Genomic DNA, 24,944 nt, shown 5'->3' with positions numbered 1-24,944 from the left:
AAGCACCCCCCAAAAATTTACCTGCCACTCACAACAGCAGGTGAACCCCTTGAGTGAGGGCTGCTAGGGGCTGGCCTTGTTGGGCAGAGAAGGTTGGTTGGCTAGAGAGGCAGGAGGGCACTGTGAGGAGCTAGCTCCTTGTCCCACCCTCATCTGGACACAAACACTTGGGACAGTGGTCCCTGGGTCCTTTGGCTGTGGGCCGCTTTAGCCCTGCTGGCTTCTTACTTTCCCATTAGAACCCTATGTGCCCCCAACCCCGAATATTCCTGTTTTTCTATTTTTATTGTTGCCAAATCATAGCTGACACTTTCCTGGCCTGGGATTGAGCCCTTGGGTCTCCAGCCATTCCTTAGAGGAAGTAAGAAGGGGGAAGTAGATGCAGGAAAGTGACCTTTCCAGAAACACTGGCATGGGAGGGGTAAAGTCCAGAATTGGGCAGTCACCTTCCCCCAGACACTCTTCCCTTCCCTCCTCACCGCTTCCCACGCCCAGGAAAGACCAGCAAAGCTTCCTTCCTTCCTCCAGGAAGCACATCTATCCAGGGCAGGCTCATCCCCGGCAGCCACACAATGGCCCTTATCAGCCATGGAGCCAGGCACAGACCCAGCGCACCAAGTCTCACATATTTCCTGTTTCCACCCAGCGGGTCAGGACTGGGCCCAGAGCAGCCATATCCTGACTGGAGCCAAGAAGAGGGAAAGCACTCCCCCTTCCTTTTCCCACTGCCTCTCAATCTCTGCTGGACTCACCCCTGCCAGGCTAGGAGGGGCTCTGCAACCAGAGGGAGGGCAGGGGTAGGGACGAATGAAGACTTACTGAGAAAGGGGAGAGGTGGGCACGCAGAGGACAAGCATGCTCTGGGCGCATGAGAAACAAGACCCCTGGACTCAGAGCCCTGGGGCTACATTAATCAGAATGAGAAGGTAGGTATAGTGTTGTATTGCTGTTTTGTGTTGTGAATAGGTGCCTTATTTGTATTTTACAGACAACTGAGACTATGTGGAACTCTAATTCAAACTCAGGTCTTGACCCAGTTCCTGTGTTTCTGGTCCTGCATGATACCACTACCACCCTATCATGCCACTTCTGAGCTGTGGTCTAACAAATGAAGGGTGCTTTGTGACAGCGCCCACAATGGCTGTGCATGAGAGATGGAATGAAGTGGGTAGGCGCAAGGATTCAGGGTTCTTTAGATATATGTATGTACTGGGGGCAGTGATAGAGGTTTCCGTGGGGACTTCTAGGTAGGGGGTACCTGGGGCAGAAAGAAAAGATGGTGACATTTTTGGATAGTTTAACTCAGGACCAAGTCTCAAGATTAAATGGGAGTGGCAGGTGAGGAGGGGTGAGCCAGTGAGAGCAAATTAAGCGCCTTTTCTGAGTTATCAGTTCTAAGAAAGCCATCCTACTTAGCAGCAGAGTAAATTAAGTACCCAACAGTATGCCTCAAGTGGACAAGGGAGACAGAGGGCCACTATTCCAGACCCTCATTCCATTTCCACCTGGGCAACATCTGTCACTCTCAAAGTCTAGTCTGGATCTAGAGTCTAGCAAGGGCCCATCCCCATACCCCTTCCCACTATCATGAAGGAGTCACACACAAGTGTAAAAGCCACATTTCTAATTATCCCCCAATGTAACAGACAGAACACAGACCATCAAGGCCTGCTAGAAGCCAGGGGGACAGTTCTTAATGGTACACAGCTCCCAGGGTAGAATATGGAACACACAGCAAATGGAGTGTTCCTGAATTTCAGGTTGTAGGACTAGTGTGACAGTCACAGAGCAGGCTCCCTGAGGTGTCTTTTCCTGGAAGGACTGTTGAGTCACCTGTGGCTGGAGGCAAGTGGTAGAAGTAGACAGCCATGTCCACACAGCACTTGGAGAATGCTCTGAATATCCTCACAGGCCCAGATTCTCCAGAATTTCTTGATTCCAGCCTTCCTCTCTGCTAGCCCCAGTTCTAGGTTCCAGAGTTGTCTAGAGAGAGGGCAAGTTTCTGGCCAATAACTGTAGGCAAAGGTAGGGGCAGATGAGCTCAACTGGGCAAAGACCACCCAGCAGAAGTCTGTGGCCACAGCTCCTCCACCACCTACCAAACCATTACAAGGCGGCAGGCTGTGGGCATAATCCACCAGCAGAAGTGAACCTGGGTCCCAATTCTCTGCTCAGGTACTGAAACTTCCTGGGTAACACTCCACGGGGGCAGTGGGGCGCAGGCAGGACACTCAACCTACCCCCAACCCCTACATAAAAGCCTCTGTAAAGGGGCCCCTCCATCCTTCCTACTCAGTCATACTCCTTCTGCTCAAAGAAAGGATCCAAGACCTTCTTCCCATCCCGCAGGGGGACAGGAAATGAGACGCCAAGTCCTGGAACCCAGAGCAGCTTGCATCAACCAATCTGTACAAATGTGAGCATCTCCCTCTCCTAGGCAGCCTGAGGCCAGGATGGTGTGACAGGAATGCAGGCCCGTGCCAGATGGGGCATGTGCCTGGCAGGCCTGCTTGGGCAGGACTAGAAGTGTGGAGGGGTAAAATCAAGAAATGAGATGTAGGCTGAGGAGCCTTCCCACATCCGGTGGACTGTCCCCAGGTCTGTACTGTTGACAAACTAGCTGGTTTCACTCACATCTCAGCAGCAGAAACCTGTATTTAAATGGCTAATTCCAGAGATGTGGACTGGAGAGAGCAAAGGAGTGTGGCTAGAACTCCCCTTGGGAGATGAAGGATAATTGCTGCCTTCTCGGGGCTGGGCCAGGCCCCCAGCGCTCCTGGAAGTGGTGAGCAGAGCTGGCTGTCAGCTCTGGCCTCCGCTCTGGATTCCCCCTCATGTAGGCTCAGATCTGTGGCTGGACTTCACCCAGTGGGTCCTCCTCCAAGAAGGCACAAGGCTGGATCTGCGAGGATAAAACAGGCAGTGAGCAGAAGGGGAAAGGGCAGGTTTTCCTCCGCACTGTTCCATCGCTGCCCCTCTCCAACTGCTGCAGAGCCAGGTATGGGTTGGCTGCTAGGTCTGTGGCCTGGGGGAATGGATGAGGGGCTCAAGCTCAAGTCCTCTGTGTACCCTTCCCCTTCCCCCACCACTTTACCTTGAAAGGATTGCTTATCCCCACTATGGAACGTAGACTGTTGCTATAATAACAGAGGAGAAAGTGATCCGCAGTCTCAGGAATATCACTGATGTTGATGTAAACCTGGAGGGGAGGATGGGCAGAAACGGGGTCAGCTCCACGGCCCTGGGTCCCACCCAGCTCTTAGTGACAAGTTATCCAGCAGGCAAGCCCACCTGTTGGAGATGTGGAATATCTATCTCAGGAAAGGGGACAGGTACCTGGTTCAGTTCATCGCTGAAGGAGACCTGGTTGTCCCCGACCCAGACATAGCACACGTAGTCATTAATGTGGCGAAACCCCACCTGCAGGAGGGGAGATTGGGTGGTCAGTGGTCTGGGAAGACACAGGCCCTATGGCATCCTAAGGAGAGGATGGCCTCATTCCTAGGTTTGGCTGTCATACTGTATGCCCTCCCCTTCACTGCCAGCCCCTAAATGAGCTCTTTAGTCTCTGTGTCCAGCTTCTGTGAGCCCTCAGGATAGATAAACCAGAGGAGTACGGCTGCCAGACTCCCTGCCTCGCCCATCACATCACCTTGTATAGTCCAATCCAGTCCCAGGAGCTGCTGGGGAAGTTGGGGGTCAAGAAGTAGCTGATCAGCATGTCATTCTCCATGGTCCACAGGCCCTCTGGCATTAGGGTGATCAGTGGGGCAGATACCAATGGCTTCAGCTACACACAGGGATGGAAAAGGGGTTGAACACTCATAGCATCATTCCTTTCCCAGAGATAAATGTTCTTACTGTGCCTTTCCAACAAGAAAGGGTCAGAGGGGGGAGGAGGGGCCCCAGGACGGTAGGCACAAAATGCTAGGCTGCCCTGAGAAAGTAGCAGACCTTGACTGCCCAGCTGGAAAGAGCAAGGACCAAAGGCTTGTCAGGGGTGCTGGCCCGGGCAGGAAGGACAGGGCTGAGGGCTGGGTGGGTAACCAAGCAGAGAGCCCAGTGCTAAGGGGTGAAGGTGGGGGAGATGGAGGAATTGCCAACAGGTTTAAGGAGCCAGGACTGTTCTCATGCCTCCAGGGTTCTTGGCGCAAAGACCAAAATTCCGTTTTCAGGGGAAGGGTACCTGTGATAAGAACAGCGATAGGCAAGTAAAAGGAACGAACAGGAGGTATACAGACAAACCAGTATGAAAAACAGAAGGCTGAGGCAGCCGCAGCCCCAAGGTTAACACCGACTGGGTCATTAGATGGTAAAAGACAAGGACTGCAACCTGATGCAGACAGGTTCAGTACAAATTAAAGGAAGTCCTCCTTCACATAGGTAATAAGCATAATGGAACTCAGCCCCCAGGGACAGTACCAAGAGGAAAGGGAAACCTATTCACAGAGGGTCTGAACAGGTTTTTGAAGGGCAGAGCCATCAACAGCTCCTAAGAAGAGCTGCGATATCTGACCTGGAAGGAAAGGCAATCATATCCTCCTAAAGGTCTCCCCTGGGGGATATGTTGATATTAGAATCCAGGACTGGAGGGTTTGGGGACCTGGCCCAGCATGGAGGCTCCTCTGACAGGTGCAGGGCAGCCCAGAAGTTCACCTCCAAGTCAAAGGTGCCGCTGACAGGCTTATGGTCACTGATGGTGTACACCATGTGGCTGATGTAGCTCCTCAGAGACAGAGAGAAGTGGGGGGCTGGCAGCTTGGGAGTGCAGGAGCCAGGATGGGGCTGTCGCTTCAACCTCCACAGGATACGGTCGGTCCATGCAGGCTTGCGTTTCTTCTCACTGGGAATGGCAGAAGAGGAAGAATGGGGAGAGAAGAAAGCACTGGCTGGAGAGCAGTAGCTCCCCATGAGCTTGCTGGAGCCCCTAATACCAGGGTCTATCAGCAATCATGAGCCCCCTGGGCCAGAGCTGAAGCACGGCCTGGCAGTAAGAAGGAGGGTACCCAACAGAATCAAAAGTGACCTGTGTTGGCAAAGTGGATAAAGCATTGACCTGGAATGCTGAGGTCGCTGGTCAAGGCACATACAAGAAGCAACAAGTTGATGCTTCCTGTACTCCCCTCCCACCTTTCTCTCTCTCTCTTTTTAAGATCTTATTTATTCATTTTAGAGAGAAAAGAAAAAGAGAGAGAAGGGGGGTAGGAGCAGGAAGCATCAACTCCCATATGTGCCTTGACCAGACAAGCCCAGGGTTTCAAAACAGAGACCTCAGCCTTCCAGGTTGACGCTTTATCTACTGTGTCACCACAGGTCAGGTTCCCTTCTCTTTCTAAAATCAATAAAAATCTTAAAAAAAAAAAAAAAGTCAAAAGTATGTTGGCCTTTCTCAGACTCAGCCAAGGACCCTCAGTCTATTCTACATTTTTTTAAAATGTTTTTTTTTTTTTTTGGTATTTATTTATTTATTTATTTAATCTTTTTACAAGGACAGAGAGAGAGTCAGAGAGAGGGATAGGTAGGGTCAGACAGACAGGAACAGAGAGAGATGAGAAGCATCAATCATCAGTTTTTCGTTGTGACACCTTAGTTGTTCATTGATTGCTTTCTCATATGTGCCTTGACCTCAGGCCTTCAGCAGACCAAGTAACCCCTTGCTCAAGCCAGTGACCTTGGGTCCAAGCTGGTGAGCTTTTGCTCAAACCAGATGAGCCCGCGCTCAAGCTGGAGACCTCGGAGTCTCGAACCTGAGTCCTTCCTCATCCCAGTCCGACACTCTATCCACTGCCTGGTCAGGTTAGTCTACATTTTTATGAATCAAATTATGACTCAGAAACATTCTATTTCAAAGCTTTTCTTATTTCTTGAACAAAAGCAGCAGTAGATCGAAGAAGCTAAGGTTTGGGTTTTGGAGGTAGCTCCTGAGCTGGAATTTGGCTTCTCCCTTACTAAAGGTACGACCTTAGGAAAGGAAAGGGAAGCATTTAGGGAATGCTCACTACATGTCTTTGATCAGTAATGTTTATTTCACTCTTTATGGGTGGACAGATTGAGTCTCAGAAGGGAAATAACATATGCAAAGTCACATAGCTAGAGTGGTGGAGCCAGGACTCAAGGCCGGGCAGCATGACCACAGCACATGTGCTCTAAATCACCTGAAACCCCGCTTAGGCAAGCTTCCTCATCTGTAAATTGCAGAAGGTAACAGTAGTTAACTCATAGAGTTGCTGAGATGATTAAATGAGATAAAGCATAAAAAATGTTTAGCACAGTGCTTGGTATAAGCTCTCTGTAGACACTAACTATTATGGTTCTTTGTTCTCAGAAGTCAGCTGAGAGGCCTCCCACCTGTTCTTCCCTTACCAGTTTTCCTGAGGTGCATGAGAGAGACCTGCAACATGGAAGCAAGTGTTTTCCTCCCCTACATAACTGCTGCCCAAGATAGGCAAGTCTCTGACTCCTAACCCAGCTCTCTCAAGCAGCTACTGGGTTTTCTTTAAGATATGCTGGGCGCCTGACCAGGCAGTGGCACAGTGGATAGAGCATCAGACTGGGATGCAGAGGACCCAAGTTCGAGACTCCAAGGTCGCCAGCTTGAGCGTTGGCTCATCTGGTTTGAGCAAAGCTCACCAGCTTGGACCCAAGGTCTCTGGCTAGAGCGAGGGGTTACTCGCTCTGCTGAGGGCCCATGGTCAAGGCACCTATGAGAAAGCAATCAATGAACAACTAAGGTGTCACAACGAGAAACTGATGATTGATGCTTCTCATCTCTCTCCGTTCCTGTCTGTCTGTCCCTATCTGTCCCTCTCTCTGATTCTCTGTCTCTGTTAAAAAAAAAAAAAAAAAAAAAGATATGCTGGGCACCCAGGCCCCACCCTCCAAATGAAGACCTTGAGTCCTGCAATTGGGTGGGGGAATAGTTGATATTTCTGGGTTACTCCCCCTTGGTTTTGAATGAACCATTGAGTAGTAAAGCTTGGTTCGGTGAGTCAGATAACTTCCTACTTTAAAAATTTTTAAGAAGTTTCACTGCCTCAAGAATACAGCTTAAGTCCCCAAGTACAGCTTTCTCGGTGCTCAGGAGTCTGATGCCCCTGCTTTTAGCTCTCACCGCTGCCCCAGACTCACCTCACTCTGGATATTCTCTCAAGCCTCAGGACCTTAACTCTATAAGTTTCTGCTGCCTGGAACACCGTTTTTCACAGAGAATACCCCAATACCTCCTTTTTAAAATTAATTTATTCATTTTTGGAGAGAGAAGAGAGAGAAGGGGGGAGGAGCAGAAAGCATCAACTCCCATATGTGCCTTGACCAAGCAAGCCCGGGGTTTCAAACCACCAACCTCAGCGTTTCAAGTCAATGCTTTATCCACTGTGCCATCACAGGTCAGGCAATAGAAGCATCATTCTTCATTGCTGCATATTAGTTGTTCATTGATTGCTTTCTCATATATGCTTTGACCTGGGGGCTCCAGCCAAGCCAGTGACCCCTTGCTCAAGCCGGCGACCTTTGGGCTCAAGCCAGCGAGCCAGCGCTCAGCTGGTGAGCCTGTCCTCAAGCCACATGAGCGTGCGCTCAAGCTGGTGACCTCGGGGCTTCGAACCTGGGTCGTCTTTGTCCCAGGCCAATGCTCTATCCACTGTGCCACCACCTGGTCAGACTAAAAAATGTTTTTAAAATTTGATTTGAGCCCTGACCAGATAGCTCAGTAGGTTAGAGCATCATCCCGAAGCATAGAGGTTACTGGGTCTATCCCTGGTACGGGCACATACAATCAATGTTACTGTCTCTCTCTCCCTCTCTCCTATCTTCTCTCTCTAAAAATCAATGAAATAAATATTAAAAAAATTTTAATTTGAGAGAGAGAGAAACATTGATTTGCTCTTCCACTCATTTATGCATTCACTGGTTGACTCTTTTATGTGCTCTGGCCAGGAATCGAACCCGCAACCTTGCCATATCAGGACAATGCTCTAACCAACTGAGCTACCTGGCCAGGGCGCAGAATGATGTCTTCATGGTGAACTCCAACTCTAGAATCAGAGACCTGTGGGGGGAAGGTTCTGCTCTGTTCTTTAAGAGCCATGTGGTTCTGGGCTGGTGAGCACGTGGCGACTGGGGAGAGTGGCCGGCCCGGAGAGGGCATGGAAGCTCCTGGCTCTCCCTCTCCCCCTCCCCCTGCCCTGTGCATCTCTTCTACTTGTCTGTTCTAGAGTTATGTCCTTTTATAATAAACCAGTAATCCAGTTTTAAAGATAAACAGGCTACATGCCCTTGGACAAATGACTTCATCACTCCAAGCCTTGCTTTCTTCAACTCTAAGATGGATTGATAATAGTACTAACTTCAAAGAGCCTTTGTGAAGATTAAATAAATTAAGGCATGCCAAGGGAGTGGTCCAAAAGTGGTAACTGGCTAAACCACATCTGCTTGGGCCTCCTTGGATTGTTTCAGCTGTTCACTCTTCTGAGGAGTGTTCAGAGAACATTAAAATGTGGTATTTCCGTCCCAGAGACTACAGACACTGAGTCTGAATATTCAGCACCTAACAATGCTTAAAACTTGGTCATGAACCTCAAGAATATACCACTCTCCCTTTCAAAGTATTCCCCTCCCCAAATTCCCTCATCGCTAAGAGCCCAGACTGCTGTCATGTCAGAATCCTTCCAAGGCTGACCATAGCCTGTCTCTCTTCCCTCCTCAGTACCTCTCAGCCTATCCCTCTTTTCTACTTGTCCATGGCCTGGTCCAGGCTCATCCCCGGCCACTTGTAGTACTCATTCTTTCAATGAAATGTACTGAGTCCTTATTATATGTCAGGCCAACTGGGGAATCTGATAAATGAGATTGGCAAGGTCCTCAAGGAGCTTGTTTGACAAACAAAAGACAAGTAACAAATAAGCAAAATAAGTGTACGAATCAAATATTACATATATCCCCGCAGTTCTCCATTTCTAATAAGAATATAGTGAAATATAGGTCATTCTATGCATTGGGCACTGTGACAGGTGTTTCACAGACTGTTCTAATCCTTCCAACACTGGAAGAATGTTACAGATCACATTTTTCTACTACAGGACACTGAAGTTCAGAGAGGTCACCTTGTCCAGGTGGAAGCTGGATGCTTGCCCAGGTCTGCTGACTATAAAGTCTGTGTCCCTTCTACTGCCCTCTATGGTCTCCTTCAGGTTGGCTAGTTGTGGCCAATTCACAGCTGCCAGAACGTCCTACAGCGTGCGTTACCTGAACCAGACCTCACTAATGCTTTCTGGCTGAATGGTCATGACTGAATACAAGAATTGTTCCTGGAGATTAGTATGTCTTTACTTTCAAAAAACTAAAACCAAGTAGTTAGCTCTGCAGGATTCTCTTGGTTTAAGAACCTAAACTGAGCCTGACCCGTGGCGGTACAGTCCTAAAGCATTGACCTGGAAGGCTGAGGTCGTTGCTTTGAAACCCTGGGCTTGCCCGGTCAAGGTACATATGGGAGTTGATGCTTCCTGTTCTTCCCCCTTTTCTCTCTCTCTCTAAAATGAATAAAGTCTAGTGTGTGTGTGTGTGTATATATATATATATAAAAGAACCTAGAAAACTGAGCCAATTTACTGACCCAAAAGTAGGGATATGTTCCATTTTGGGGTCTAAAAGCTCTTTTTACTCCAGCTCCCTGTAGATGGCTTCTAAGTGTCTCACTGAACTCTGGACACTAGTCTTGTCTAGACTGATCACAAGAGCCTCTGCTCATTGCCTAGCAGAAAGGTTGACTGGGTTCATGTAACAAAACTCCATTGCAATCCCTGACTTTAACAGGATTTCCCGCCCTCAGCCCTTTCACCCTCCGCTGTAATGGAGCTGACCTCGGTTCTCATTACATCTTGGCTCCGGTCACTGCTGTGGCTGGGCAAAGCTGCCTCCCATGCCCTGCACTCAACTTGCTCAGTTACTCTGTACAGCAGGGCCAGGCTCCACTCAAGATTCTTCTCATCAGTGCTGCTGAATGATTGGAATGCCTGCCCTTCTTTCGGCAAAACTCTGCTGCCTTCTTGACAACTCTGGTTGACTCCTCCTGGCTTCAGCTGCTCCCCTCACATTCTCTTCAACCTCCTTTGACACTTCCACATAGAGTTCTGGAAACTTCGATCTGCCAACTCCTGGACTTGACAGTGTTTATCTGGATCTCTTGCTATGGGTGGGTCCCTCTACTAGACTGGTTGCTCCTTAAATATTGAATCTTTTCCTTTGGGCCTTTCAGGCTCTCCATCTAAACATATACCAGGCACTATAATACATCCCTGGAATGGTCATAAATCAGAGCCCATCTTTTCTTTTCTTTTTTTTAAAGATTTTTTTTTATTCATTTTAGTTATGAGAGAGAGAGAAGGGAGGAGGAGCAGGAAGCATCAACTTTCTTTTTTTTACAGAGACAGAAAGAGATTCAGAAAGAGGGACAGACAGGGACAGACAGACAGGAACGCAGAGAGATAAGAAGCATCAATCATCAGTTTTTCATTGGGACTCCTTAGTTGTTCGTTGATTGCTTTCTCATAAGTGCCTTGACCGTGAGGCTACAGCAGACCAAGTAACCCCTTTCTTGAGCCAGCGACCTTGAGTCCAAGCTGGTGAGCTTTGCTCAAACCAGATGAGCCCACACTCAAGCTGGAGACCTCGGGGTCTCGAACCTGGGTCCTCCGCATCCCAGTCCGACGCTCTATCCAATGCGCCACTGCCTGGTCAGGCCAGATCCTATCTTTGAGTTCTGGGCATTCACAGTACAGAAAGAAAAGCACACTGTGTCCTAAAAGCAGAATGGAAAGTATGGTGTATATAAGGCTATGGCAGTATAAGGGCAAGAGAGAAGAACTCTGAGACGAGGAAGAGTGGGTCAGGGAAGACTTTCTAGTACAGATGGTGTCTGAACTGGTTTTCAGGGATGAACACCGGTTTGAATAGATAGGACTTTCTCAGCTCCCTATGTGTGCAGGCCCTGGCCACTGCAGGAACTTCCAGTTGCCTCTGGACCCTGGCCCCAACTAGCAATTTTTTAGTTATGATGTCCTCCCATCCCCTGTTCCTAGTCACTCAGACACACAGACTCAATTTCAAATTCTTACTTGATCACTTATTGTTACTATCCTACTTAGACAGTCCAAGACTCAGTTTCCTTATTTGTAAAAAGTCAGTAACAACAGTGCCTAATAAGGACACGGTATGAATTAAGGGATGTAGGCAAAGCCGTATGCACAATGCCTGGCAATAAAAAGTGCTCAGTAATGTCGACCACAATGTGGACTGTATCTATGATGTGGAAATAAGTATCTGCCTCCTCCTTAGCAAGACTCTGCTGTCCTGATCCTTTTCTCCTTTTTTGCTGCTGCTGGCAAAACTAGCTGTGAATTTAGAGGTACTGTGGAGTAGAAGAAAGCACTGTGAGCCAGCGTCCAGAGAGTCAGGTATGAGCCCCAGCTCCACTATCATTAGCTAAGCCACCTGGGGATGTCCTTTACATCTCTCAATCTCTCTACCCATTCTTAGTTCCTGTCAACTGCAGCCTAGACCCAGATGTTTGCAATAACTTTCATCCGGTTTCCTGGTCGTTTCCCTCCATACCTGGGGATGGGGCAATGGGACATCTGGCTACATGCCCTATCAGCAGCTCTCTTCCTGATGACAGAAAGGTTTTAAAGTCAATTGGTGGGGAGGAAGAAAGCAGACAGCTTGGTTGTGAACTCCCTATGAAGACGAGAGCAGCCCCTAGGAACTGAGAATGGTCCCAACCAACAGCTAGCAAGATAATGGCTCCTGACCTGTGGTGGCGCAGCAGATAAAGCCTTGACCTGGAACATTGAAGTCATTGGTTTGAAACCTTGGGCTTGCCTGGTCAAGACACATACCAGAAGCAACAACTACGGGTCGATGCTTCCCATTCCTCCCCTATGGTCTTTCTATGTATCTCTCTCTCCTCTCTCTAAAATCAATAAACAAAATCTTTTTTTTTTTTAATGTAAGCCTCAAAGAAGGTGGGGGTATTTTTCTTTCTTTTTTTTTCAGAGACAGAGCGAGAGTCAGAGGGATAGATAGGGACAGACAGATAGGAACGCAGAGAGATGAGAAGCATCAATCATCAGTTTTTCGTTGTGGCACTTTAGTTGTTCATTGATTGCTTTCTCATATGTGCCTTGACCGTGGGGCTACAGCAGACCAAGTAACCCCTTGCTCAAGCCAGCGGCCTTGGATCCAGGCTGGTGAGCTTCGCTCAAACCAGATGAGCCCACGCTCAAGCTGGCGACCTCAGGGTCTCGAACCTGGGTCCTCCATATACCAGTCTGACGCTCTATCCACTGAGCCACTGCCCAGTCAGGCAATAAATAAAATCTTTAAAAAAAGAAAGAAAAGAAGCCTGACCAAGTGGGGGTGTAGTGGATAGAGTGTTGGACTGGGACGCAGAGGACCCAGGTTTGAGACTCAGAGGTCGCTGGCTTGAGCGTGGGCTCACCAGCTTGAGTGTGGGCTCACCAGCTTGAGCATGGGGTTGCTGACTAGGCCGTGGGATCATGGACATGACCCCCATGGTCGCTGGCTTGAGCCCGAAGTCGCTGGCTTGAGCAAAGGGTCACTCACTCTGCTGGAGCCCCGGTCAAGGCACATATGAGAAAGCAGTCAATGAACAACTAAGATGCAACGAAGAATTGATGCTTCTCATCTCTCTCCCTTCCTGCCTGTCTGTCCCTATCTGTCCCTCTCTCTGACTTTCTGTCAAAGAAAAAAGAAAGAAAAGAAAATGAGGACCAGAGTCACACACAAGGAAAAGAACTGTGTCAACAACCTGCATCAGCACAAGCCAGCACCCGAGTGCAGCCTGTGAAAGCAGAGGATCCAGCTAAACAGTCCCTGACTCTTGATCAACAGGGAAACTGCCAGATAATACAGTCAAGCTGTTTTAAGACTCTATGTTTGGCTTGATTAGTTATGCAGTAATAGAAAACTAATATATAAACTATCCCAAATTTTTTCCTAAGGTAGGTGTAATATAAATAAATAAAATATGGAAGCAAAAAGGGACAAATATACGATGACGGAAAATGATTTGACTTTGGGTGATGGGTATACGACATTATCAACAGTTCAAATGCTGTAGAAACATTTACCTGAAACCTATGTACTCTTGTTGATCAATGTCACCCTGCTAAATTTAATTTTCTAAATAAAATAAAATAAAATACAAATAACCAATTATGACTACTGTAAAATAAATAAATAAATAAAGTCAACTGAAGGGTCCCAGCCCCCAAGGCCCCAGCCTGTCCCACCAAGGCCTTATAATTTCCACGACTCACATTTCCAATGGATGGCTAGGGAGACTGGCAGGCAGTCTCCCTACAGCTGTGGACCGGGGCCAGCTGGAGACTGCCCTCTTACCTCCTTTCTGGCCTGCTCTATTGCCCTGGCTGAACCCTGTTTCCAGTGCTCACGGCCTCTTCTTGTGTGCACTGCCCAGGCCATGACTCCATTCCGTCTTGCTCCACACTCCGGAGATGGCTCGCTGCCTTCCCACTCCTTGGCGGGAACACTGTGGCTCTGCATGCCACTGCTAGCACTGGGCCAGCAGTTTTGCCCCTCTCCCTGGCCTGGCTGTGGAGATACCTATTCACCCCCTAAGTCCCAGAGGCCTGGATTGCCCTAGAGGACCTCCTATCTCCTTCAGAAGACAGTCCTGATAGGAGTAAATGAAGGAGCTGTTCCAAGTGAACCAGAAAGCCCCATAATGTAAAAGGTTCTCTTCTATCTTTCCTCGCCCTAAGTTGGGCCATGGACCTCTTACCAGAGCTGCTTTTGCTCCTCTCCCTAAGCCCAAGGTTTAGGTGGTTACCTGGCCATTCTCAGCTTCTTAGAAAGGTTTTCAGTAAAACTACCACCCAAAGACATGAATCTAAAAATAATAGCAGTTATCACACTGCTTACTGGGTGCCAGGCACTACTGGGCTATACATATTCAAGGTCTCATTCAATCCTGAACCCAGGTGGGTACTGTTATCACCTCCACTTTAAGGACAAAACTGAGCCTTAAATACCAAGATCACGTAGGTGTGAGCTGTGCTTCTAACTACTAGATGTACTGTCTCTATACTTTTCCCCATAAAATTCTCCACTGATGACTACTACTTCACCTTCCTAAATAGTACTGGACCCACTCACAGTTAGGGCAGGGATACTTAATACCAGTATATGGCTGAGCCAGGCCCCTATCTGGGGAGGACCAGAGAGCCCTGGAGAATGGAGGCAGGATTTCCCAGAGTGCTGAAAAGCAGCATCTGGTAAGTCAGCAATCAGCTGCCTCCACTTGTTCTCTGGCCCTGCGTGCCTCACTGCCCACCTCCCGTCCCTGCCAGCACTGGCTCCCCACCTGCTTTCTCTGAGGACAATTTGGGAAAGCTCCCACAGTCAGCACCTCACTGTGTGTGTGTGGGAGGTGCCACTCCTGAGAGGTGATGAGGTGATGGCTGGAACTATTCCTGCTTCCCTAACACTTGTATTCCGAGGCAGCTCCCACTGCCAAGAGGGCCAGCAGCCTGACTTCCCAGGCCTGCTGGCTCCTCATGTCCTCCTCACAGGCTAATTCCAGACCCAAGATAGGCTAATTCGCTACTGGTGGAGCCCCCTCACCTGGTGTCATAGTTGTTGGAGTTCTTATCAAACTTGTAGGTGGGCGGGAAGAGCAGGGGGCCCTCCTGGAACTCCCGGAGCAGTGGGGTGCATCTCTTGGCAATGCTGAGCTGCAGAGAAAGGCACAGTCCCATCTCCCAGTGGTCCTGACCCCGTGGCCCAGCACCACACTCCATTTAACGGGTCAACCATCAAGATGAGGTCAGAGTCAAGCAATGCCACTTCACTTCTCACAGCCCCAGTGGCAGCCCCAGCACCGCACCCCACCCCAGAAGAGCCGACTCCTTTTGCAAACATTACCCCACAGTGCCAGGGGAGGCAGCTGCCTGCCATTTCCCAATCCTTGGACTACAGACCCAGGCTTTGAGTTCCATCTGTTTGGGAGCCACTGGCAAACCTGTGCCAGAGAGGAGGCTGGGGTAGGCAGGGTTCCCCAAATGGGTGGCACCTCCTCCTCTAGGAGGCAAGCAACCCTGGGGATGGGAAACACGACAGGAATACAAGAAGGTTGGTGCTCAGCAGCCAAAGCCCTTCTTGCTCCCTGTGATAATGCACACCCAGTAACTACACCCTGGGTTCCTCGAGGACTGGCTGCCCCGTCCCGGGGCGGAAAGTCCTATTAGACTCCTCCCTGGTTGGGAACAGGGCTTCCAGGACTGGGAAGGGAGGACAGGCACTAGGGAACTTGAGCAATGCTCCGCATATTTCATGTTGGCCCTCCCTCCACCACGGGCTCACAGCACCCCTTTGGATGACCCCTTGATACCTGATCCTTCTCCCACAGCTCACTGTAGCTCTGACTTTTTACAGATTCACGAACAAAGTGCAACCCAAAGTCCTCGATCCGAAAATTCATGTCTCCAAACCAGACAATGAGGCTTCAGAAAGAAAAGAAGGCAGGCTGAGGTTTGTGATGAGGACAGAGACGGGAGGAGTAACAGGTGGCTCAGGCTTGCTCATTCCAGGGGCTGCAGGTAAGAAGCCAGATGCAGGAGAGGCCAGGTGATGACCAAGGCATAAGCCCACAGGACTGTTCTCATGGCTTCTACCCCACAGTTTAAGCCGAACAGACCAGTCCCAACAGGAAAGAGGCAAATACAAAGCAGGTTCTAGCCCTCCCTCCCTTTCCTTCAACTGGCCACCAGGCAAGGCTGAGAACCAGCCCTTTCGGTGACCTCAGGAACCATGGGATTCTTGACCAGGGATGTTCAGAAGTGTCTAGGGCTTCTAGGCAGGGCAGAGGGGCCAGGGAAGGGGTCCCAGACCTCAGGCAGACAAAGCTGGATGAGAGAGCAGATGGGGTGTCAGGGATGAGGCTGGGAGAGGGTAGGAGAGTAGCACAAACTGCCTCTGGCTCAACAGCAGACACTGGGCAGAGGACGCTAGCCGGGCTGCTGAGGGAGAGCGGGTAGGGGTGGCAGTTTGTAACTGGGAAAAGTTTTCAATTAGCAATAATCGCGCCTCGGATAAACCTCATTGGCTACGATACTGCCACTGCGCAAAGCTTGGCAGTTTGTAACTGAATGCTCACTCGTGGTCCAGGATGTTGGGGACATCAAGTCCCTCAAAATTCTGCATCTCCAGGATCCGGTCAAAGTGCTCCAGCCGCTGGTCATTGTTGGCCACGTGGGGGGGCAGGTGGCAGTTGATGATGCTGACATAATAGCCATAAAGCTTCAGGCAGATGTTGACACCTCCCTTGTTCCCCTGGTAGAACAGTGGGCAGGAGGGTTGGAAGCTGCTCTGGGTGGGACACACCTCTTTTCCCATCATAGGCCCGAGGGGAGATAGTCTCTCCTCCCTCAGAGCCAGATTTTCGGCTTCCCAGGGCGAGCTCTCCCTCCACAGAGCCCAGCTCACCCAGCCTGAGGCCTCAGGAGGCAGGAGAGTACGTATGCACGGCTCTAGCCTGGCCAGAATGCCAAGGCTCATTTTATCCCTTTTTCCATTTTCCAATTTCCCAGCTCTAAAGCCCACAGCCCTTCCCTGCCCAGTGATAAGAGGCTCTCGGCTCAGACAAGACTTAGTCCTTACCCAGTACCCGAAGAGGCCAGTGGGTGTGGATTTAGTAGAGAGAATCTGGATAAAGGGCAAATGCTGATATTTGGCAAAGACCAGTAAGAGGAGCCCCTGCATGCGGACATAAGAGACCTGTAGGACAGGGAAGAACAACGGTCATTCATTTCCCTGTACAGATCGAGTGTGTCCCACCAGGCCCTGTGCCACATAAATACCCTCCTCCAGCCTGACCTGTGGTGATGCAGTGGATAAAGCATTGACCTGGAACGCTGAGGTCGCTGGTTAGAAACCCTGGGCTTGCCATAGGCACATACGAGAAGCAATGAAGAGTTGAAACTTCCTGCTCTGCCCCCCTCCCCCTGCCTTCCTCTCTCTCTTTCTCCTTTCTAAAAATCAATAAATAAAATCTTTAAAAACAAACAAAACCAAATGCTCTCCTCCAGGGTCTATGTTAGCTCAAGTCAAGTCTCAGAGTTTCACTCCCTTTAGCTGCCAAGTGATGCATTGTGAGAGCCGAACAAGTTCGATTCTGTTCCTGAACCTGGGGTTTGAGGACAGAGAAGGCAAGGCTGCCAGGGCACCCTGCCATCACCCTGCCATCAGGAGGGCACTGGCCCTTCAGTCCCAGCCCCATGCATGCCTATGTGTTTCTCTCACTGATGCCTTCCTGAGGTCCTCTGGGTACTCTTAGGCCACTCCCCCTGTGGGCCAGGGCCTCAAAGAGGAATGCAGCTGTATAGGGTATAGGATAGTGGCTAAGGGTACTGACTTTGAACTTAGCCAGATGTGGTTCACATCCTAGCTCAGATCCTTAGGATTTGATGATACTGGGCAAGTCTCTCAGCCTATTACCTCATAGAGCAGGAATATATCAGAGAGATACTGGAAGCATTAACTGGCAGCTATTATTTTTAAGGAATTTTTCTTTTTTTTAAATTTTTTGTATTTTTGCTTAAGTTGGAAACGGGAAGGCAGTCAGACAGACTCCCGCATGCGCCCGACCGGGATCCACCCGGCACGCCCACCAGGGGGCGATGCTCTGCCCATCTGGGGTGTCGCTCTGTTGCAATCAGAGCCATTCTAGCGCCTGAGGCAGAGGCCACAGAGCCATCCTCAGTGCCCGGGCTATCTTTGCTCCAATGGAGCCTTGGCTGCGGGAGGGGAAGAGAGAGACAGAGAGGAAGGAGAGGGGGGAGGGGTCGAGAAGCAGATGGGCGCTTCTCCTGTGTGCCCTGGCCGGGAATTGAACCCAGGACTCCCGCAAACCAGGCCGACGCTCTACCACTGAGCCAACCGGCCAGGGCGAATTTTTCTTTTTTGAGAGAGAGAGGCAGGGAGAGAGAGAGAGAGACAGGAACATCGAGCTGCTCCTGCATGTTCACTGACTGGGGACTTGAACTGGCAACCTCTGTGCTCCGAGCTATCTGGACAGGGCTTTTTATTAATTTTTAGAAAGACAGAGAGAGGAAAGGAGGGAAGAGGAGAGGGATAAAGGAAGCATTCATTTGTTGTTACACTCAGTCATGTATTTTTTGGTTGCTTCCTGTGTGCCTTGACTGGGGATCGAACCCACAACCTTGTTGTTTCAGGAGGACACTTTTTTTTTTTTTTTTCTGTATTTTTCTGAAGCTGGAAACAGGGAGAGACAGTCAGACAGACTCCCGCATGCGCCCGACAGGGATCCACCCGGCACGCCCACCAGGGGGTGACACTCTGCCCACCAGGGGGCGATGCTCTGCCCCTCCGGGGTGTCGCTCTGTTGCGACCAGAGCCACTCTAGTGCCTGGGGCAGAGGCCAAGGAGCCATCCCCAGCGCCCGGGCCATCTTTGCTCCAGTGGAGCCTCGGCTGCGGGAGGGGAAGAGAGAGACAGAGAGGAAGGAGAGGGGGAGGGGTGGAGAAGTAGATGAGCGCTTCTCCTGTGTGCCCTGGCTGGGAATCGAACCCGGGACTTCTGCACGCCAAGCTGACGCTCTACTACTGAGCCAACCAGCCAGGGCCCAGGAGGACACTCTTAACTGATTGAGCTAACCAGCCTGGGCTTAAGGATTTTTAAAAGTAGATGCAGGGAAGGAACATGAGAGAGGTTTCTAGGGTACTGGAAATATTCTAACTCTTGACTAGACTGGCAGTAACATGGATATAGATACACATAAAAATCCATCAAACATGCAGTGACTTTCTGCCTATGTTATATAGCTCAGTGAGAAAAAAAAAATTAAGAAAATAACTATAGCTTGACCAGGCAGTGGCACAGTGGATAGAGAGTCAGCCTGGGACACTGAGGACCCAGATTCGAAACCCCAAGGTTGCCAGGTTGAGCGCGGGCTCACCAGCTTCAGTGTGGGGTCATAGACATGACCCCATGGTCTCTGGCTTAAGCCCAAAGGTCACTGGCTTGAAACCCAAAGTCACTGACTTGAACGAGGGGTCACTTGCTCTGCTGTAGCCCCCAGTCAAGGCACATATGAGAAAGCAATCAATGAACAACTAAGGTACTGCAACTATGAGTTGATGCTTCTCATCTCTCTACATTCCTGTCTGTCCCTCTCTCTATCCCTTTCTCTCTCACTAAAAAGAAAAGGAGAAATTACTATAGATGGTGGGCAGTTGGAAGTTCACAAAAGCAGTGGAGAGGGGATGACAGCGAGTACAGAGGACATGTGTTCGCAGGTTGGGGAGAACAGTTAACATCTACTAAAGTGCTTCATATCACATTTAATCTTTACACTAACCGTGTGAGGAACAACTGTCCCTGTTTTTCAGATGAAGGACTGAAGCGAAAGGAGACTAAGGAACAGTAGAACTGCCTGGTAACATCAAAGAACAGTACTGCCAAAACCCCTGCTGTCTGTGGCCATGGAGGTGGGCGGGCATGAGAATGGATGTAGCTAGTAACCTCCATCTCAGTGTCAGGCCGTCTACATCCACCACTCAAGTAGCTGTTTCCGGAGCATGAGGTGCAGAGGCCAAGGAGGAAATCCCCGGGTGGGGAGCGTGTACTAGGGCCTTCCAGGAATTATGAAACTTGATCCTGCAGGCCAGGAGCTCTGGCACCGTGGAAGAGTCAAAGCAGGGGGAACCCCAAACCCAGGATTGAGGGAGGTGTGAGAACCTAGGGTTGGGCAGTCGTTGCTACAACTGTCTCCACAACTCCACCATCCCCACCCCCAGCCTTGGTTTCTACCCTTCACATGTACACAGGATAGTAATAAAAGTAGGGGGAAGGCTGGACTATAAAAGACTGACTCTCAAGGGAAAGAATAAAGATTCAGTAAGAGTTTCAAGTCGCTCCTGGGGGGAAGGTGAGTTGGGGGAGGTGGAGGAGGGCATGGGATACATGCTGATGGCTGGAGATGGACTTGGGGGGGTGAACACACCGTGCAGTGTACAGATGATGTGTTGCAGAGTTGTGCACCTGAAACCTATATAATTTTGTTGACCAGTGTCATTCCAATAAGTTAAAAAAGAAAACAAAATGTTTAATTCTAATGCAGAGTTGATTTGGGCCACTGGGGCTCCACCACAAAGGCGCCAATCCGCTTTGTGAAGGAGCAGGGACATGGGGGGGGGGGCAGGAAAGTCTCAGAAGGGGAGAAAGGGTGTGGCTGTGAAGAAAGGCAGGAGATTTGTAGGGAAAGTTCTAGTTTAGAGGAAATGATGTGGGCGGGGCTGAGGACTAGAAAGGAGGTGACTGGAGTGGAGCCTGCAAAAGAGGCAGCCTCAGGCATCTCAACCTACTCCTGTCCAAGTAACAGGCTGCAAGTACTCACCCCTTCACTTCAATTTTTGGCTGGGGGTAAGAGGGTCGTCTGCTTTGGGTGCCTGGCCCTCAGGACGCAGCAGGGGTAGAATGGATTGTGTCCCTGCCACAAGCTGAGCTAATTTCCTTGACTCAATTCCATTCTACCAATCACTTGCCAGTTAGCTGAGGTGCAAGGAAGCCTCCAGTCTTGGGAAGGGAGTGGGTGGTGAGAGAAGTGGTTCTGCCCTCTGAGAGATCTAGTTTCTTATCTGCAGGAAGTGGCCTGAGTTTGATCTGGAGGGAGCCAGGGCGTGGGGCTGACATTTTCTAGCCTCAGTAGCAGGACCAAGTCATGTATTCCCACCTCCTGGCTCTGCCCTCCTTGGGAAGAGTCACATTCCTTGCCTTAGCATTCTTTTTTTCTTTTAGATTTTATTTATTGATTTTTGGATAGAGGAGGGAGAGAGAGAGAGAGAAAGAGCGGGAGAGTGAAAAAGATGGAGGAGAAGCAGGAAGCATCTACAAGTAGTAGTTGCTTCCTGTATGTGCCTTGACCAGGCAAGCTCAGGGATTTGAACCGGTGACCTCAGCGTTCCAGGTTGACGCTTTATCCACTGCGCCATCACAGGTCAGCTAGCTGCCTTAGCACTCTTAAGCAAACTAGGGTAACAATTAATTCTAAAGAAACTAGGGCAATTCTGGTATTTTCAAGCACTACATTAGTTGTTTCGAACAGGAGTGTGTTTCATCCCTCAATTATGCCAGGCAGAAAGGTGAAGATCAGCAATTTAGAGCCTGCTTGACCTGTGGTGGCACAGTGGATAAAGCACTGACCTGGAATACTGAGGTCACCAGTTCAAAACCCTGGGCTTGCCTGGTCAAGGCACATACGACAAGCAACTACTACGAGTTGATGCTTCCCCCTAATCACCCCCACTTCTCTCTCTAAAAAAAAAAAAAAATTTAGAGCCTTTCTGTGGATTCTCCTATGATCTAAAGAATCCCCAAAGAATACTGGCCCTTCAGATTGACAACCCTTTTCTCCACACCTATCTCCTTTCCTAACCTCTGGGCTCCTGAGAATTTGAGGTGCATGACCCCTATAATTAGAGGACATCTTCTGATACCTGCAGGTTAGCCATGGGACACCTGTCAGCCTTAGAGTTCACCAGTATTGCAATAAAGTTAAGTAGACTACAAGATCTGGATTCAAATCCCAGAGAGCCTGTATAACTTCTGAATCTTAGTTTTATCTGTAAAATATCCATATTCAAGAGAGTTGTTAAGCTTTTAAAATAATGTAATAAAGAACATATTTTAATGCTTAACGCCATGTAAGAATTTGATAAATGGTAGCAATTATTCTTATACTCAGAGACTGCATGTGACATACGTGAGGAGAGACTGCCTAGGGATGGGGTAAGCTCTGAGGCATTAGTGAGCCCTGCTGCACCTCCTCAAGGAATTCTCCTAACCTGAAAAATATCAAGGTGTAAACTAACCCTTGGGGTCCCAGCTTAGCTCCAGCTACCTTGGAAAGGCACCAGGGAGCCAGGTGTAACTGAGGTTTAGGCCTTTAAATAAATGGGAAACAACAGGAGAGCCGAGTGGGAGACAAAAAGACTGGGGGTTAGCGACAAGAGGTAAGACACATTTCCCAATTTCCCATGAACTTGAAAGTTACCTTGACGAAGCTGAGAGGGGAAAGCACATCCATGAAGAAACTGCTCCATGGGTCTTCAAAGGCAGTGTCAGAAAGGAGGCTCATGATCCCACAGTTCATCTCCTGCAAACTGCCCATCCGAGGTCAGAGGTTCCCCCCAGGCCTGGAGGGTACTGCCTCTGCCACAGGCATTTAGTACTACCCTTAGCTGACTCTTAAGCCTTGGGTTCTCATGGCTATGATCTCTGCCTTCCCTGGCTGTTGGTCACCAATCCCTTGCCATTGCTGACCCAGGAAAAGAGACACTGGCCCTGATGCAGGCTGAAAGCTCCTAGCCCTCAGACACAGTGAGGGAAGACAGATGACAGTGTTTCCCAGGGGACACCATGGGACTGGTCAGGCTCACCTGATCTCAGATCCAGGGATGGGTGAGGGCCCCTGCAGACACCTACCCAATGATATACATGTCAAGATTCAGGTTCTGGTTGTTCAGCTGAAGGAGATGATCGGGGTCTAGAGAGGGTGCTGCGGAGGCCACATTCCATGTCACAACATGTATGCTGTGGAAGGGATGAAAAGTAAAGTCTTGGAGGAAGGAGGATAACACCTTGTCCAGGTAATGGATGGGATGTAGGTCTGCTGATGACTGTACCACAATACACTGCAATCATAGTGGAAAACATGAGGCATTGAACCACAAGCACTTCATCTTCACCTTTGTCCCCTGAGGCAGGAAACGCCCACCCTGGATTGGCTCCTTCATGCAGACCCTCAGATGCTCACATCTGGCAGCACTGGTGCTGCTGACGTGGGCCCAAAGGTTTTGAGGTCAGGCAAGGGAAGGGGTGGATAGTAAGGAATTTATTAATGTCACCAGCCATTCACACTGCAGCAATCATCTATGACTCAGTCAGCAACTTTCAGTCTTCAACCCAAGGGTTTCTAAGACCATCAGAAAGATACTACTGCAGGTTCAGTTTTCACCTTGTGAGACCTCAGAACCACAAGACAGGGAAATTTCAAAAATAACAGTAATAATGCCATGTTTCCTTCCTCACTCATTCCTATGGCTATGACCCCTGGAGCACAACTAATTCTGTCAGCAGTTAAGAGAGCCTAAGGAGAAGATTCTAACAGGTTTCTCAACATCTGTCTCAAGAGTCTCTTTTTTTTGGGAAAAGTCATCAGTTGGATAACATCCTCCATCTCAGTTTCAGATGAGCTTCATAGGGAAGCAACAGAACTAGATCAGCAGCTCTCATCTCAACTGATTAGTTAGAGCAACACTCCAAGGAAGCCACAGACTGTGCTGAATCCAGACCAGGCAATGGCTACAAGCTCTGTGGAGAGCAAGCACAGCCATAAAGCCTTGGGTGAGTCCTAGGTACACCACTGAAGAGGACCTGCAGCAGCCAGAGATCTAGAATGGGACAGGGTTAGAAAATGGCAGGATATCCCAAAACATCTCTTCTCCACCAGACCCTGTTCTTAGAGTTCTATAATCTAAAAAGCATAACTTGAAGAAATTCTTGGCGGGTTTATAGCAACTTCCTGCCCCTTCCCGTGAGCATCAACAAAACAACACACACACAAAAAAACACCTTCTCGTGCATTCAGAGATTCTGTGCTTAGTTTGTTTACGATCTCCCCCTGCTGTCCAACAGAGGATTAAGAAAGGTAGCCCTTTTATTCCAAAGCGCCTTGTTTTTCCAGGGGATTTTTCTAAGTGAATGGGAGCAAGAGTTGGGATTTCTTGCCCAAATTCTCAAGTCCGACGATTAGAGGCAAATCCTTGCGTCGTGACTTGCACTAAGTTGGTGATTAGCATTGTTCCTTGTTCAAGAGCAAGCATGAAACCAGGCTGTACCACTTCACTAAAGGATCTTATATAAATCTGATTTTGGAGTTTAGGAGGTCACGACGGGATCAGGCAGACCTCATGATGTAAATGCTGATTAAAATTAAGAACAGATTTCCACTCTAGAGCTGAGAGGAGAGTGCTCTGTTATGTCTTTAACTTCAAACAGCCCAACACTGCTGCTTCCTCCAGAAGTCAACTGGGCATCTGCCTGGGGCGCCCAAGTGGGAACGAGCTCCGCGGCTCGAGTTTGGAAGGGGCGTGGGACTTAACACAGCTCGCTTGACACTAGAAAAATTTGCGAGGGCCTCCAAACTAGAAGCAGTCCTGTACACCTGGTCCCTTCTCTCTGTCTGGTTCTACCCCAGTTCCGCAGCCCCGACTGGGTCGGAAGCAGTGATCCAGCCCGGAGCGGGCCTTCCTCACCTGAGCTTCCTGTCTTTAGGTTCGGTCGGCTTACACGGGTTCACGGTCGCCATCGTCCCCACGCGATCGCCCGGCCGACTCGCCCCAGTCGGTCCTGGACCGCTCAGCACTCCTCTGACAGCAGGTCTCTGCCGGCGCAGTCCCGCCCGACTGTTTTTCTTCCGGATTCTGGTCCTACGCCTCGGCGCCCGTAAGAGGCGGGGCTTGAGCACGGAGGACTCTGGATGGTGCAGCCCGGAGAAAGAGGCGGTACTTGCAACAAGCGCGAAAAGGTGAAAGGCTGAGAGGAGACGAGCTTAAGGGCCCAAGACGTGAAAGGCGTGTCCTATTGTCATCAGAACCCGACGTAACACTGCACCTCCCAAGCGGGTGCGGCTGCCCGCCCTCGCGGTTCCCGAGGCTCCCAGACTGCCCCGCGCGAAGCCTGCAGTGGTGGTGGTGGGGCATCTTCCGGCGGAAGCTGTTGCCCGCGCGTCCCTGTACCGGCAGGTTTCACTGATAACCAAAATGAGGTCTCTGACTTCTGTACTGCCTCCCCCACCCAGCTTCCCAAAGCCCAGAGGCCCAAAGAGC

General features: G+C 49.7%; 1 protein-coding gene and 1 pseudogene across 1 annotated transcript; both read right to left on the bottom strand.

Annotated features, from left to right (window-relative positions):
* Positions 1-1,607: 1,607 nt before the first annotated feature.
* On the bottom strand, positions 1,608-24,673 carry INPP5K (inositol polyphosphate-5-phosphatase K). Its single transcript, XM_066363533.1, has 12 exons — positions 24,372-24,673; positions 22,540-22,647; positions 22,109-22,217; positions 16,696-16,812; positions 16,193-16,368; positions 15,428-15,539; positions 14,662-14,771; positions 4,657-4,843; positions 3,653-3,790; positions 3,337-3,420; positions 3,095-3,199; positions 1,608-2,902 (listed from the first exon to the last, which is right to left on the bottom strand). Exons 1-12 carry the CDS (start codon positions 24,422-24,424, stop codon positions 2,843-2,845), a joined length of 1,359 nt encoding a protein of 452 aa, XP_066219630.1. The 5' UTR covers positions 24,425-24,673; the 3' UTR covers positions 1,608-2,842.
* Positions 16,085-16,167, bottom strand: LOC136396370 (U4 spliceosomal RNA; annotated as a pseudogene).
* Positions 24,674-24,944: the final 271 nt, after the last annotated feature.

The sequence above is a fragment of the Saccopteryx leptura genome, chromosome 2, assembly GCF_036850995.1.
Source record: "Saccopteryx leptura isolate mSacLep1 chromosome 2, mSacLep1_pri_phased_curated, whole genome shotgun sequence".
In the NCBI taxonomy this organism is placed as follows: Eukaryota; Metazoa; Chordata; class Mammalia; order Chiroptera; family Emballonuridae; genus Saccopteryx; species Saccopteryx leptura.
Note: the sequence above shows the minus strand (reverse complement) of the source record. Positions and strands in the feature narration are given on the sequence as shown.

Coding starts and splice junctions, on each gene's coding strand:
- INPP5K (XM_066363533.1), bottom strand. CDS start 24,424: ATGGCGACCGTGAACCCGTGTAAGCCGACCGAACCTAAAGACAGGAAG. Junction 14,772..15,427: donor AGCTGTGGGAGAAGGATCAG/GTATCAAGGGGT, acceptor CTTTCTCTGCAG/CTCAGCATTGCCAAGAGATG. Junction 4,844..14,661: donor TCCAACAACTATGACACCAG/GTGAGGGGGCTC, acceptor TGCCATTCCCAG/TGAGAAGAAACGCAAGCCTG.